Here is a 14,353-nt window from a genome sequence, read left to right on the forward strand (position 1 = left end):
GAGTTGGCTACAGAGAGACCTAGACTGATTACGGACTTGATTGAAATTAAGTAATTGCATTTTAAGTGAGTGATACTGAAAAGAAACTTTTTTTTCTATTCAAAGTCTTTATAAGCGGACTATCTACTTGTATTCAGTAAAGCTTGACAAAAGAATAAATAGTTCGATTATTTTTGAAGCAGCAGGGAACACCATGTTTGGATTCAGACCTGAGTTCAAATCCCTATTCTGCCTCTTTATAAGGTACTTAGTCTGTTTCCTCTCAGGTACAACGACAATATTAGGATCATAAGGCCCATCCCGAAGGCTTGTTATGAGAATCAAACTAAATAATAAATTTATTTATTCATTGAATAACTATTTATTGAATACCAGTTCTGCACTAGGCATTGTTGTAGGTACTATGGATATCAGAGAACATGATAAAAATCCCTGCTCTTCATTTTAGTGGGAGGGACAAACAGCCAAAAGGCAAGCAAATAAAAATGTAATTTTAAGTAGTGAGTGATAAGTTCTGTGAAGAAAAATAAAGCCTGACATCCACGGGAAGTTTCCCCCGGCTTTTTATTATAATTTTCAACACACAGCAAAAACCTTGTCCATCTTGGTTCAGCAACTAACCTGTTGCTATATTTGCTTCATTTACCTCCTATCCACATGTGTATCTGGGGGGTGTGGGTATCTTGGTTTATTTTTTCTCCCAACCCATTTGAAAATTAAGTTGCAGATATAATTATAGAGATATAATCATATAATCCTAACAATTAGTCCCTAACTACTTTAACAGATACCTCTTAAGAATTAGGACATTCTTCTTTATAGTAGGGATTGAACTAACATTAGTTCTTTTTTTTCCTCCAAAGCCTCATGGAGAAAGCAGTCATCAGAAATGACAAAAGGGTTTATAATATTTTCATGTCATCTGAACATAGAAGGCTGTATAAAGTTTCTTTGGGAAGATATATGATATACAGTATATTTATAATTTTTTAAATTGGATAGTAGGTACTTTGTAAGTGTGTTTTTATTACCTTTCATGTCTTTAATCCTTAAAGACATAAAAATATGTCACTAGTTTTCATTTAAGCGCTATGAAGAGTGGAAATGTACATTGACTGAGGAATTACTCCATTTAGCCTTTGGAAACTCTTTAAGAATGTAAAAATATAGAATAATTATCTCTATTATAGAAGAAAAAGTTACTAGTTTGTTTAAGTAGAAGTGTTTACTAATTGCAACTAGATTATCAAGTGGCAAAGCAAGGATTTGGATCCATATCTACTGGCTTCTAAAAACAAGCAATTTCCACTATACCCTGTTGCATTATAAGTGATTGACTTAGCCATTCACGACTTCAGAGGAATTCCTTCAGAGTAAATAGTTAAATATGTAAAGGAATCTACTGAGATATATTCCTTTATTAAGAATTTTTTGAGCCACCTTTGTGATGCACCATGATGAAAATTTAGTTTTATATGGCAAGAAATGTAAACCTTTAATATTTGACACTCATCTTTTGCCTAGCATTGCAATTTAACATATATTACTATATTACTCCATGCATATATATGTGCTTCATTTTCTCAGTCAAGTTCTTTAAGAGTCAGGGCTGTGTCTTCTACTTCAGTGGTTCCCAAGCATGAGTGTGCATCACAATCATCTCAAGAGTTTCTGATTCAGTAGGTCTCGAATGGAGTCCTCAAATTTGCATTTGTAACACATTCCCTGGTTATATCAGTGCTGCTGGTCTGGGGACCACACTTTGAGAACCGCTGTCTACCTCTTGGCCTTACCTCTCACCACAGTCCTTGCCTTGGTGCTTATCACTTAGCTTAAATGCCCTCTCATCTGGGAATCTTCCCTTGATTTCTAGTTTATTGAAACTGTAAGTTGTTCTCAAATGTTAGTGTGTACAAGAATCGCCTGGAAAACTCGTTGACAAAGCAGATTTCTGATTGGACCCTGAAACATGGATTTGTAGCAAGCACTTTCAGTGTTAATGCAGGTGATCCATCGATAGATTGTGAAATATTGACTTACGGAGTTGATCATGCGCTTGTCATTGCTATGATTTTGTATTTTATTTATTATTGTTTTCTATACTACAGTATCATTTTGTGTGTATGTCTGTCTCCCACCAGAGCCCCTGAAGGGAAAGGACTGAGTCTTAGTCATCATTATAACTTAATGCTTAGCACAATGCAGTGTTAAAGAGCAGTAGAGTGCGTACTGCCTGTGAAATCTAGCTATGTGACCTGGGAGGATTTAATCTATCCTAGCCTCAGTTTCCTCTTTTATGCAGTAGTGGTAGCAACACTTAAGTGCCGTGGAAATTAGTTCTCAGGGCATGTGTAGTCTTTAGTGTAGCAATTTATATACAGAATGTCCCCACTAAATGGAAACCATTACTATTGTGATGGTGGTTGTGTTCTAGAAGAAGCAAAATAAATGTTTGAATTAATGAAAACTCCTAAATTATGATTTTAGCATCCATATTCAGGATATGTGTTTCACGCTTCATTAAAAATCTTTGCTTCGTTGCCTAAAATACCATTTTCTCTTTTGGCATTTTAATAAAATATTGTGAGATAAAATCATGCCTTGGGCTTTTTTTCTCCTGCAGGAAAACCAAGAAACCGCTTGGAACCAATGGACACCATATTTGTTAAACAGGTTAAAGAAGGGGGACCTGCTTTTGAAGCTGGATTATGCACAGGTGCTAATATTTTTCTTTAAATAATAGCTTGTAATTTCTTTTTTACTTCATTTCTTCCTTCTTCCATATTTCATTTTCCACATTTTTATCTCCTGTATGTTTTTTCCTATGTCTCTGCATCAGTTATTACTATTTTTGAAACCTACTTAGCTGTGTGTTTCTTGATACCCAAACTGATGGGTTTGGACAGAAATAATATAAATTGTAAATTAGGAGCACTTTTGGTTACCACTTAGAGAATGGACTCTTGGGGGCCCTTTTAAAAGCACCTGTTTTGCATACATTTAATTTTGATGAGGATTACAAAAAAGCCAAATGATAAAGATGTTTATTGGCATAATTGAAATAATCTTGGAGATCCAAGATTTGGAAGTACCTTATCTGCCAGAAGTGAATTAACTAATTTGCACTGCAAAGAATAACCTAAGTCTGCAGTGGAAGGCAGGACTTGCCACGTAGGTATCCGTGGATGCGGTCTGGTAACTGTTCTAAAATACTCTTGTGATCTGTGATTTCAGCAAGTCTTTTTTTTTTTTTTAATTTTTTTTAATGTTTATTTATTTTTGAGAGAGAGAGACAGTGCTTGAGCAGGGGAGGGGCAGAGAGAGAGGGAGACATAGAATCTGAAGCAGGCTCTGGACTCTGAGCTGTCAGCACAGAGCGTGACATGGGGCTTGAATCCACGAACCATGAGATCATGACCTGAGCTGAAGCCAGACACTCAACCAACTGAGCCACCCAGGTGCCCCTCTGTGATTTTAGTAAAAACTAAGAGATTTAGTTTAGGTTAGTACACACACTAAAATAGTTACTCTTTTTGTTTTCAATATGAGATAATTTAAATGAAAATTAGTAAAGAACTATGTATTACTGCCTTTTGAATAAAGTGTAGTCTTTTCAGCTATAAATAGTACAATCAGCGGACGTTGCCACTAAGATTTATTAGGATGCACTATTTATTGATTATCTCTTCTGTCATAGTTAAAGTAAGCCTAATCCTAATCTCATTAATGTGTATAACATGTATATCAGTGTACATGTGGGATTCCATTACCCGGAATGTATCTCCTATCTTATCCTAAGCCTCGCAAAGGCAGGAAGATATGGAGATGCTGTGAGAAGCACCCAGAAAGTACTTTTTTTTTTTTTTCTATTTTCCATATCTTTTCTCTCTCAGTCTTTTCCTTTCTGCTCCCCTGAATTCTTACTAGTAATCCAAATGTCCTTTTCTCTATTAAAATGAAGAACGAGTTAATATACAGAAAGCCAAAACCATGTGCACACCCATATTCAAGTTCCGTAATATAGCACTAATAAAAAAAACTAAATGTGTTGGGAGGATACTACAAGGAAATGAGACTGAAAGTAGAGGATAGCAAGGTAATAAGAACAATCAAGTGTCTAAGCGCACTGAACGATGCTTCTCTATCAGAGATGACAGGGGAAACAGAGAAAAAGCTAGGAGTTCTGCAACTCAGAAAACAAGTGATAGGGTTATAAATAGTATAGCTGGAGCCACTTGGTGACTATACCTTTTGGCATTTCTAAGCTCATCGTTGCCTGGGGCCCTTAAGACCTAGCTCTATTTCATCAGCTGTATGTCTTAAAATTTAGATTCATTTTTGTGAAAGATACTTTAAAAGATAATGACCAAGAATATGTTAAAAATAAGTACATTAAGAGATATTTCGAGAGTTGGGGCACCTGGGTGGCTCAGACGGTTAAGTATCCAACTTCGGCTCAGGTCATGATCTCACGGTTCGTGAGTTCAAGCCCTGTGTCGGGCTGTGTGCTGACAGCTCAGAACCTGGAGCCTGCTTCAAATACTGTGTCTCCCTCTTTCTCTGCCCCTCTCCCGATCACTCTCTGTCTCTCAAAAGTGAGTAAACATTAAAAAAAATATTTCAAAAGTATTCAGAAATGACTTTTTAAGGAATTCCCCATGTGTTTTTTTTTTTTTTAATTCCTCTTTGTAGGTGATCGAATTATAAAAGTCAATGGAGAAAGTGTTATTGGAAAGACCTATTCCCAAGTAATTGCTTTAATTCAGAACAGGTAAGATTCCTGAAATATGATTAATTTTGGCCAAAGATGGGTGTTTATAAATCAGTGGAGGAAGTACACTTAATACATTAATGTCTGTACCCTACAATGGGATGTGGAGAAACAGGACTTTTCCTTAAAGTGGATAACACATTTGAGAATTGCCAAGGTTGAACTACCTGATGGTAGCTTAACTTGGTGGCTTTGCTTTAGCAAATCTATCAGATTTGTGATTAAAGTCCTTTAGAATCTGAAAGGAACAGAGTTTAGATTTAAATGAAATGACAATTAAATTTATGATTTGGTTATAACAAAAATGCACATGAAAGCCAATGTAATTTATTTTAAAACCTCTTCCTTAGATATCTTTATATACCTTATTGAATCACATTCTTGGCTCCAGTTTATTCATTTGTTGTAATAAAGACAACAAGAAATTCTCTTTGAATCCATCTCTCACCTACGTTCTACAGAATGAGAGACTTTTGAATTCTAAAGGCAAATAAATATGTGTAGAGAGACTGTGAGATCTCAAAGATAACTTAGTCCTACTCTTCCTGTCTACCACACACCGAGAAAATTTTTCTTAATTATAAATAAATAAATAAATGGAAAGCCAAAGTGGTTACCAAATTGAATTCCTGTCAGATGCTACTGGCCATGACTGGGGTCCCCTTGTCCAGATCATCCCTATTATAATTAAATTGAAGTTCACTATTTTCTGAAGACTTTTATCAAAGTCCTCCAACCATGTCTAAAGCATTTTTTGATATAATCTAAGTTATTTACACTAATGCCCTAATACATTGTCATTTTTGCAGTTAGATGATGTGATTGGGATGTATTGCTCTCCAAGTATTCTTCTTACTGTTTTACTATTTAATGAAATTCTTAGAGAAAGCAAATCTTAAATCTTGCGTCTGATGTTAGATTCTAGGTGTTCCTGACAGTGATCCCTATTTGATCTCAAGTATTGGAGAGAACAGGGGACTGGTGAAAAATTTAAAGCCACTTCAGAGGCAGTGGGGAGGTCACCCAAATTTTTACTCCCTTGAAATAATTTAGATCATTATACGTACACCAATGTATCTTATCAATTTGTAATTTAAGAATTTTTCATGTATTTGCTAACATCTCTTCTTTAAAAATAGTATTTTTCCAAGTAACCACGACTTAATCTCTGTTACTCAAAATCCACATTAAGTTTTTTTTTGGTTTTTTGTTCCTGGTGCAGTTCGTCTCTCAGAATAATAACACTTTGGAATGACAGTCTTGATTTTTCAGCTGATAAAGCAATTTGAAAAATAGAGGAAAACTGTTTTTTGATTATCTTATTTTCTTTTAAAAAATTGTGTTCCTTTTGTCTGCAGTTGGTAGCAAATGGATAATGCAGCACAAAGCCATTGAGATTCTGCAGTGTATTAATGTAAAAATGTATCCTTGCAGAAGAATTTATCTAAGCATTAGTATGTATTTTCTACCAGCTCTAAATACTGAAATACAAGTACCTACATATTTTATCAATAAAATTTATTTGAACCTGTGGTTCTTACAGTTGACTATTCTCAGCATTTATGAACCTCATAATAAGTTCAAATCGAACAAAAAGTGACACCAGTAAATTATTAGGTTTCGTTTTCTTTTTTTTGTTGTTGATTGTTTCTTCATCTCTTGATTGTATTGGGGGAAGAAAAAAATCTGTCTGATATTGTTAGGTTAGACACTGAATCACGTGATGGAGATAGCCCACCATCCTTGCCTTTTCTAAATGTAATTCCAGGTCACAAGACTCAGTATAATTCACCCCTTTGTGCTTTTTTGAACCTAGAGAAACTTCTCTATCATTTTTAACAGGGCAGTTATAGTACCAAAATAAAGTGAGACTTTGAGCCGTTTCTCTAAAGCCTCTAAAATTAAGTCAGAGAAGAAAGCAAATAGTTGAGACACTATATAGTTTTGAGAAATGAGTCATTTTGATAGTTATGATGGTGAACTCTGATTTCCTTCACTTCTGAGGCCAAAAGGGAATATTTCAAAATTGAGATGTTTAATATTACTTAAAATGTTAAATTTGAGGGTTCTTTGGTTATTTTCATGTGACTATATTTTTAACTTGATAAATAGTGAAAATATGTGGTAAAAATTATAATTCTTTCTGTGACTTGAATTAAAATAATAAATAAATATATGCTGAAGAGCTTTGTTCCAGGAGTATTTAACATAAGTAATATACTTCATGTTCCTAAATTAGAAACACATTATAAAGAAGATCTACCTGGCTATAAATAGCTCTAACATATGGCAGGATGCCTTCTTTCATTCATAGTTAGCTTGTATATATAAAAGTGACTTCTTTTTTTAATGATTTGGGTTTGAAAAGTAAAGATTAAAAAAAAACCCAAAAATTAAACTCGTAAACAAATTTAACAGATACCTCTGAGCTATTTTTTATGTCTTTTGTATACACTTGCCCCTCCCCTAAAATAATTTTTATATATATTCAATTTCAGTGATACAACATTGGAACTTAGTGTTATGCCAAAAGATGAAGACATTCTCCAAGTGGTAAGTTTTATTAATTTAAATCTGAATTGTTCAACAGTCTCAAACACTGGTAAAAATCCTTTAAAGATGGACTTTAAAGGTGGAGGTGGACAGAATGAAAGATTCTGGGGAAATTTAGCAGAGTCTGGGATTCTCTATATTTTACCAAAAAACAAATAAACAAACAAAAAAATTTTTCAACAAAAAAAAATCATCAATTTTTACAATCAAGTGACATAAGAATGTTCTATTCATTTTGACAGTGAATTTCTGTTGTTGCCATTTGGAAGGAAATTCCTAAAGAGTTTGCCCTGGTGTTACAGCCTAGGTAGTCCTTTGACCAGAAGTCATAGTTCAGGGCATAGTATATATCCCCAGGAATTAGAATCGTTTTTTTTTTTTTCTTATGAGAACAGAGATTTTGTGAAAGCCGTTTCTTAATTTTTCAATATGTATGACTGTTTGTAAATTAACCTACCAAGCAATGTTGGTAACAGTTCAATCCATTCCATTAGAAGAAAGGTTCGCAATGAATGAAGTCTACCCTGTGAAGGAAAAATGTCAGGGTCTTCAAGAGGAAATTATACTATATTGAAGTCTTTAGTATTTAGCCTAAATTTTTCCTCATTTTCAGAAAGAAAATAAGTTGAATAGAATCCTTAACTATTTTATTGGGCTTAAATATTGCTGAAAGTAAAAAGAAGTAAAACATACATAAATTTATAAACATATATAAATTTCATTCAAGAAAATACTAGTTTTCCTCAATTGACTTTGTAGTTTAGTAGAATAAAATAGCATCAGTAAAAGCTTTGAAGTAACACCCTCTAAGCTTCAGTGACCGCTGAAGTTTGTGTTTTTCCTTTTAGCAAATAATTGTGTGGTTTTTTTTTTATTATTCAAGTACAGCAGGGAGCTCATGGAATCTTTGTGATGGGAATGGAAAGGGTAAAGTCATGTTTTTCATTTGTAAGACATTAGTTTGAATTTAGTTTAAAATAAGTCCTAGGATCTTCTGTAAACAATTTTTTTTCTTTAAGAGAGAGAGAGTGAGTGAGAGAGCACGAGAGAGGGGCAGAGGGAGAAGGAGAGAGAGAATCTTACACAGGCTCCCCACTCAGCACAGAGTCTGACACGGGGCTCAACCTCACAACCACAAGATTATGACCTAAGCTGAAATCAAGAGTTGGACCCTTAACCGACTGAGTCACCCTGGTGTCCCAAAATGTTTGTGTTTTTTTTTTTTTTAACAGAAATGTGATTAAAGCTGGTCCTAGTGATTCAATTTATCCACTGACATGTAAAGTATAATTGACTAAAATCCATGGAGACCCATCTTATGTTTTCCAGGCATAGGCATGCGGATTGTATTTAGGAATGGCTTTTTAGCAATAACAGATCACCCTCCTCACGTACATAATTCTTCTGGCGTTGGGAAGTCTCAACGAGGAAGGTGCACCTGTCCAGGGTAGCTGTCCTAGGCAAGTAGAACTAGCTTGGAGTACCCACCCTGGTACTTGAGCAGAGTGAGAGAGCCGCAGACGTAACCACTGAAGGCAATGGGAGTCACCGGATTAGAAATAAATGAGGGACTCCAGGCTGATGTTCCTCCTACACAAGATGATGCACAGATGTGGAGGAGGCCTTCCCTTGAATCCTCCTTGGCAATTTGATGACTCAAAGATAGAAGGCATTTCCAAAACAGAACTGTTTTCTCATCTTCAGTGGACTCTTTCCTTGCCAAGGTGAAGGCACTGGGTTGGATGCTGTTTAGAACAGGTCTCGTTTCACAGAATGGCTGGAGTTGTACTGAATTCCTAGGGCAGGAATCAAGCACAGAATTACTGTCGCAGCCTGCTGTGTGGTTGATGAAGAGTATCAATGTGGAAGCGGCAGTGGTGGAGGGAATAATTTTCTAATTTCATGATCAGTGGAAAATTAGGTTAATTAGCCTGTCGTGTTATATTTTATTTAGGATATGTGTATTTAAAACAAAGGCAAAATACAAAGTATTACAAACACAGGGAAAAATTGGTGCACTTGAGTGGCGTGAGCACACGGATCTACAAAGCTCATTAGTAAAAGGTCGTGGTAAGGGGCGCCTGGGTGGCTCAGTCGAGTCGGTTAAGCGTCCGACTTCGGCTCAGGTCGTGATCTCGCGGTCCGTGAGTTTGAGCCTTGCGTCGGGCTCTGTGCTGACAGCTCAGAGCCTGGAGCCTGTTTCAGATTCTGTGTCTCCCTCCCTCTGACCCTCCCCCGTTCATGCTCTGTCTCTCTCTGTCTCAAAAATAAATAAACGTTAAAAAAAAAAAATTAAAGGTCGTGGTAAAATTGTAACAAAATTCATTTTTAAAACGTTATTTGAATTATTTTAATCTTAAGAGATTAAAAGCATATGCCCTGAATGATAAAAGAAAACCACACTTTTAAACTCAGCCTTCATTCACATTTGAACGTACTATAATTCATGAGAAAATCAAAGGAGTGTATATAATTAATGCCTACTATGCATTGTTCCCTAAAGGATTTTAGAAGGTGGCACCTTCTTTTTCTGCATAAATGTTTTTAGCTGGGATATCTACGAGTGTCATTTTTTAAAGCTATTGCAAAACACAAAGAGAATCTGGGATTTAAAAAAAAAATATATATGTAGAAATTGTTATAACAGATTCTAGAGTTAAAATGTTCTGTAAAGGCCTTAAGTATTTATCTTGGTCTTAAGTCTGGTACCCAAAGTATATGCTTTAAAGATGTATTTGTCCCTCTTGAGACTGAATATTCATTGTAAAGAAAAAGTAAACATGAACATTTTTACGACCACTGTAAAAATTACTCACCCAAGTGAAAGCTTCTTGTAGTTTGTATGTGTTTGCCTGGGTGACAGCAGGGCTGTGTGTCCATGGAATTTTCTTTTCTAAAGTGATATATGGACGAAATTGTTCTAGAGGCGCTCGGCTCATCTTGGCTTAGAAGATTTAATTTGGTTTAAAATTCGACTCACGGAAGGATAGGTATGTAGTAATAAATTTCATAATTGCAGATGACCAGTCATATAATATTGAAAAACATGAAGTAAAACGAAGAACAATTCATTGTGTTCCTACTAGTGCCATTAGTAGTGCTCCTGTACCCACAGCCTCCTTTTCTAAACCAACATCTATTTTCTAGATGAGCAATATGAATAGTATTACATTCATTTTAGTCATTTTGACATATTTTATTTTTTTTTTAACGTTTTTTTTTTTTTTTTTTTTTGAGACAGAGAGAGACAGAGCATGAACGGGGGAGGGGCAGAGAGAGAGGGAGACACAGAATCTCGGAAACAGGCTCCAGGCTCTGAGCCATCTGCCCAGAGCCCGACGCAGGGCTCGAACTCAAGGACCGCGAGATCGTGACCTGAGCCGAAGTCGGACGCTTAACCGACTGAGCCACCCAGGCGCCCCTTGACATATTTTATAATGATAGTTTAGACTGTGATATCTTAGCTTCATATTTTTAAGGTATTATCACAAAATAAAAAACTCTTTCTGGTCCATTTTCAAAAAAACAAAACCAAAACCAGAAGGGTTGTTTCGTTACCCTCCCAAATGTCGGCCATGCATGAAGTCATCAAGTCACCCAAAAAGGGGTTGCTGCCTGAAGAGAACCCTTTCTTGAATGGGCTCACGATAGGAGATCTCGACCTGACCATTCTTGTCAGTGGATGCATCGTGAGATTTTGTTAAGCGTTTGGCTTACTGGATTCCAAATTAAATTTTAAGTTGATTAGTCCTTATGGCTGTGGAGATTTGTGGGCATGTCTAGTGTTTGACCAGGGCACTCTGAGCCTGCTTTTGCTGTTGTGCGTTAATAAACATAGCAAGGTTAAACAGCTTTTCTAGTAGACAGGGAAGGAAGCAACAGTGTTAGGACTTGAACCCAGGTAGGTCTGAGACCAAAGCCTATTCTTTAAATTGAACCGCAGCCCTTTACTGCCAACAGGTGCAGATGAGGAGTTAAGTGGCTTAGCATAGTCACATGGTCACTGTCAGTTTTAAGTATTTATAATTCTAACATGCTTGTAAAGCCACAAATAATTTAGAAAGATATAAAGTTTTCACACCACCCCCTTCTTCCACACCCCACCTTGCCATGTTTGGCGTGTATTTTATTATACAGACAGACATGTAATTATTTTTTATTTTATCATAGGTAATATTATTAAATTAATAGATCAGCCTGTTAAAGGTGAAATGGTAGGCAGGAATTTCAGTCTTACCGACTTAGTTATTCTGCAGGGGTTTTTTTGTGGGTTTTTGTTTGTTTGTTTGTTTTTATCATCTATTAGACAATAAATATGGAATAGTAATAGTATTGTAATGGTAATAGGTATGGTAATTGCGGTTTTGGTTCAACTCTACTAAAACCGAACTGGAAGATTATTTTAGGATGAGTTACTATTAGATACTATACATAGAATCGAGATCCAGACTATTAAAATTAAATTTTATTTAATATGCTCTCTGCAGTTCTGATTCCAGATGACGAATTCTGTGGGTCACCTTTCTTTCCTTACATTCCTCACCTCCCATCCCCTCTCTTTTTAAAGAACCTTTTGGATCTGTAGGCAGGGCTGCTGCTACTCTGTTTTCATTTGGAATGGCTTTATTTTTAAAATATGAGCTTTTAAACTACTAAACTACTATAAGATATAAAAATTAACTACTAAGTAAAGGAAATCCAAGGAAGAATATTGAGTGGTATATAAAAGAGCTAAATGTAAAAAATGGGCTAGACTTTTTTTGTCATAGCCTGTTGAGTTCAATGGAGGAAAATTTAAGTGTTTTCTAATTCCATCAAAACATCTGCATATATTGTGAGGTATTCATTTGGGCTTAAATCAAATGTAAAAATAAACATTACTAAGAGCCAAATAATGCAGTTCTTATGACACTGGTTTCAAAAATTGCTGGGCCATGTCATTTCAGACAAACTTAATACACATGATGTTGACATTATTATAAAAGAATATAAATTGGCATCGTTACATATGAATTACTTTGTTTACATGATATTTTGTGCTATTTAATTGGTGCCCGCTGACAATTCAGATTCCCAATATGTAGGAATGTATGTAGTTACAACACTCATGTCAGGTCATGATGTCTCAATGGAAGAGTTGGTACTTTTCAACCAAGCACTCGAGAAAAAGTATATTTTTCTGTGAGCAGAAACCTGTGAGAAGGTTATAGAGTTTTTGGTTCTGTTCCCAGAAGGTAAAACCTTATCAGTGGGTTCCTGTTGACCTCGAGAGGTTGCATATTGTAATCCATCCCAGGTGATCCACCCAACGTTTGCTCCAGCCCTGATTAATACTTTCCTCCTTGAAAGAGTCTAAAGTGGTCCTTAGTAGGCAGCTTGTTTTCCAGAGGAATACTTAAAAGCATCACGGGAGAAGAGGATTCTTTAAAATGTGTATTGTCTATTCCTAATTTACTTCCCTAAACTTATTTTGGAGCTAATTTATGTTTGTAGCATAGCCCTGAGAGTAGCCGTAGAAGTGTGTTCCCCTAGCATAATTCCCAGGTATGTCCATGACCTACCTGGACACATACAAAGCCACAATGGTCGAGGGCACTGCTGATTTGCCTGTGGATGTTAATGGAATGGCATTGGACCCCAAACTTTATGAGAATGAGGAACTTTCAAGGAGACAGATAAACAAGCTGTTTAGTGTACATGAACTCTGAGACTGTGTAAGGAAATTCAGTAATGCTCTTGAGTGAATTCATATTTTACTCATCTCAATTATATCCGCTTCTATTAGTCTGTGTAGAATATGCTGTTTAGTTAGTCCACTGTTGACGTGTGGTCCGTGTGTATGTATGTGAGGACCCACTTTGCCATAACTTTACCCAGAAGTGGGGACCCATGAATGTAGGCTTTTTAGTATTGAGATTTGTTATTTGTGCTCTTAGATAGAGATAGTTGAAGTATGTCAAATATTTTTTTCAAGTTTTTAATAGTTCTTGTTATATACTTTTATTATTAAGATAATATTCCTTTCCAAAATTTGAATAAAGGAGGTATCCCTAAGTTATTAGTTCTAGAATAGTACTTCCCAGCAGAAATTCCAGTTGTATTAAAACCCCTTCAGGGGCGTCTGGGTGATTCAGTCAGTTAAGCATCTGACTTTAGCTCAGGTCATGATCTCACAGCTCTTGTGGGTTCGAGCCCCGTGTCGGGCTCTGTGCTGACGGCTTAGAGCCTGGAGCCTGCTTCCGATTCTGTGTCTCCCTCCCTCGCTGTCCCTCCCCCACTTGCGCTCTGTCTCTGTCTCTCTCTCTCTCTCTCTCTCAAAAATAAACATTAGAAAAAAATTTTTTTAGACCTTCAAAAAATACGAGTGCTACAGCCAAATAAGCTTGTCATTTCCCCTTGAGTTTAATAATGTACATTAATGTAGTAGAGGTTTTGAGAAGGCAGGGAGCCTACCAATCAATCCTTCACTACATCATTGAGCATGGAGAATACTCTCCTCCCCCTCCCTTTCAGGTGATGCTTAATAAAATTGCACAAACACACTGTGGGAAATACTGTACCAGACTGTTCACTCATCCAGACGCAATTTTCCTGCCATGGAAAAATATTGGTGTGAATATAATCAGCATCGAAAAGATAGTCTTGTTATAGGCATATACCCATGTATATTTTGATTGACTGTCTTCATGCCTTAAAAATATTATGGCATGCATGTTTTCTTTTATCTACTCACTCAGCTTTTTCACCGCATTCTTGTTTTCTGTAATATTCATTATAAGTTTTAAAGAGTTACTCTGGAAGTAATATTTCTATGTCTATTCAGTAATTATTTTCTTAACCTAGTAAAACAGGACAAAAGGTACAATGTTGAAAGATCTCAATTTTTGAGCGAAACATATTTAATAAAACAGTCAGTTTTTCTTTCCAAGTCATAGTGTAAAGACAGCTCCCGTCCGCTGACAGCTTGTGGTCGTGCTCTGATTTACAGGGGAAGGAGGAGGTTGTACTATTTTAAATGCATAATAGAGC

General features: G+C 36.0%; 1 protein-coding gene across 1 annotated transcript in view; it reads left to right on the forward strand.

The window, feature by feature from the left end:
- ARHGAP21 (Rho GTPase activating protein 21) overlaps positions 1–14,353 on the forward strand; it is a 133,180-nt gene that overhangs the window by 77,434 nt on the left and 41,393 nt on the right. The window contains 3 exon segments of the mRNA XM_058681681.1: positions 2,624–2,716; positions 4,693–4,771; positions 7,270–7,324. Coding sequence (XP_058537664.1) covers positions 2,624–2,716; positions 4,693–4,771; positions 7,270–7,324 — 227 coding nt within the window.

This window comes from Neofelis nebulosa, chromosome 8, assembly GCF_028018385.1.
Source record: "Neofelis nebulosa isolate mNeoNeb1 chromosome 8, mNeoNeb1.pri, whole genome shotgun sequence".
Classification (NCBI taxonomy): Eukaryota; Metazoa; Chordata; class Mammalia; order Carnivora; family Felidae; genus Neofelis; species Neofelis nebulosa.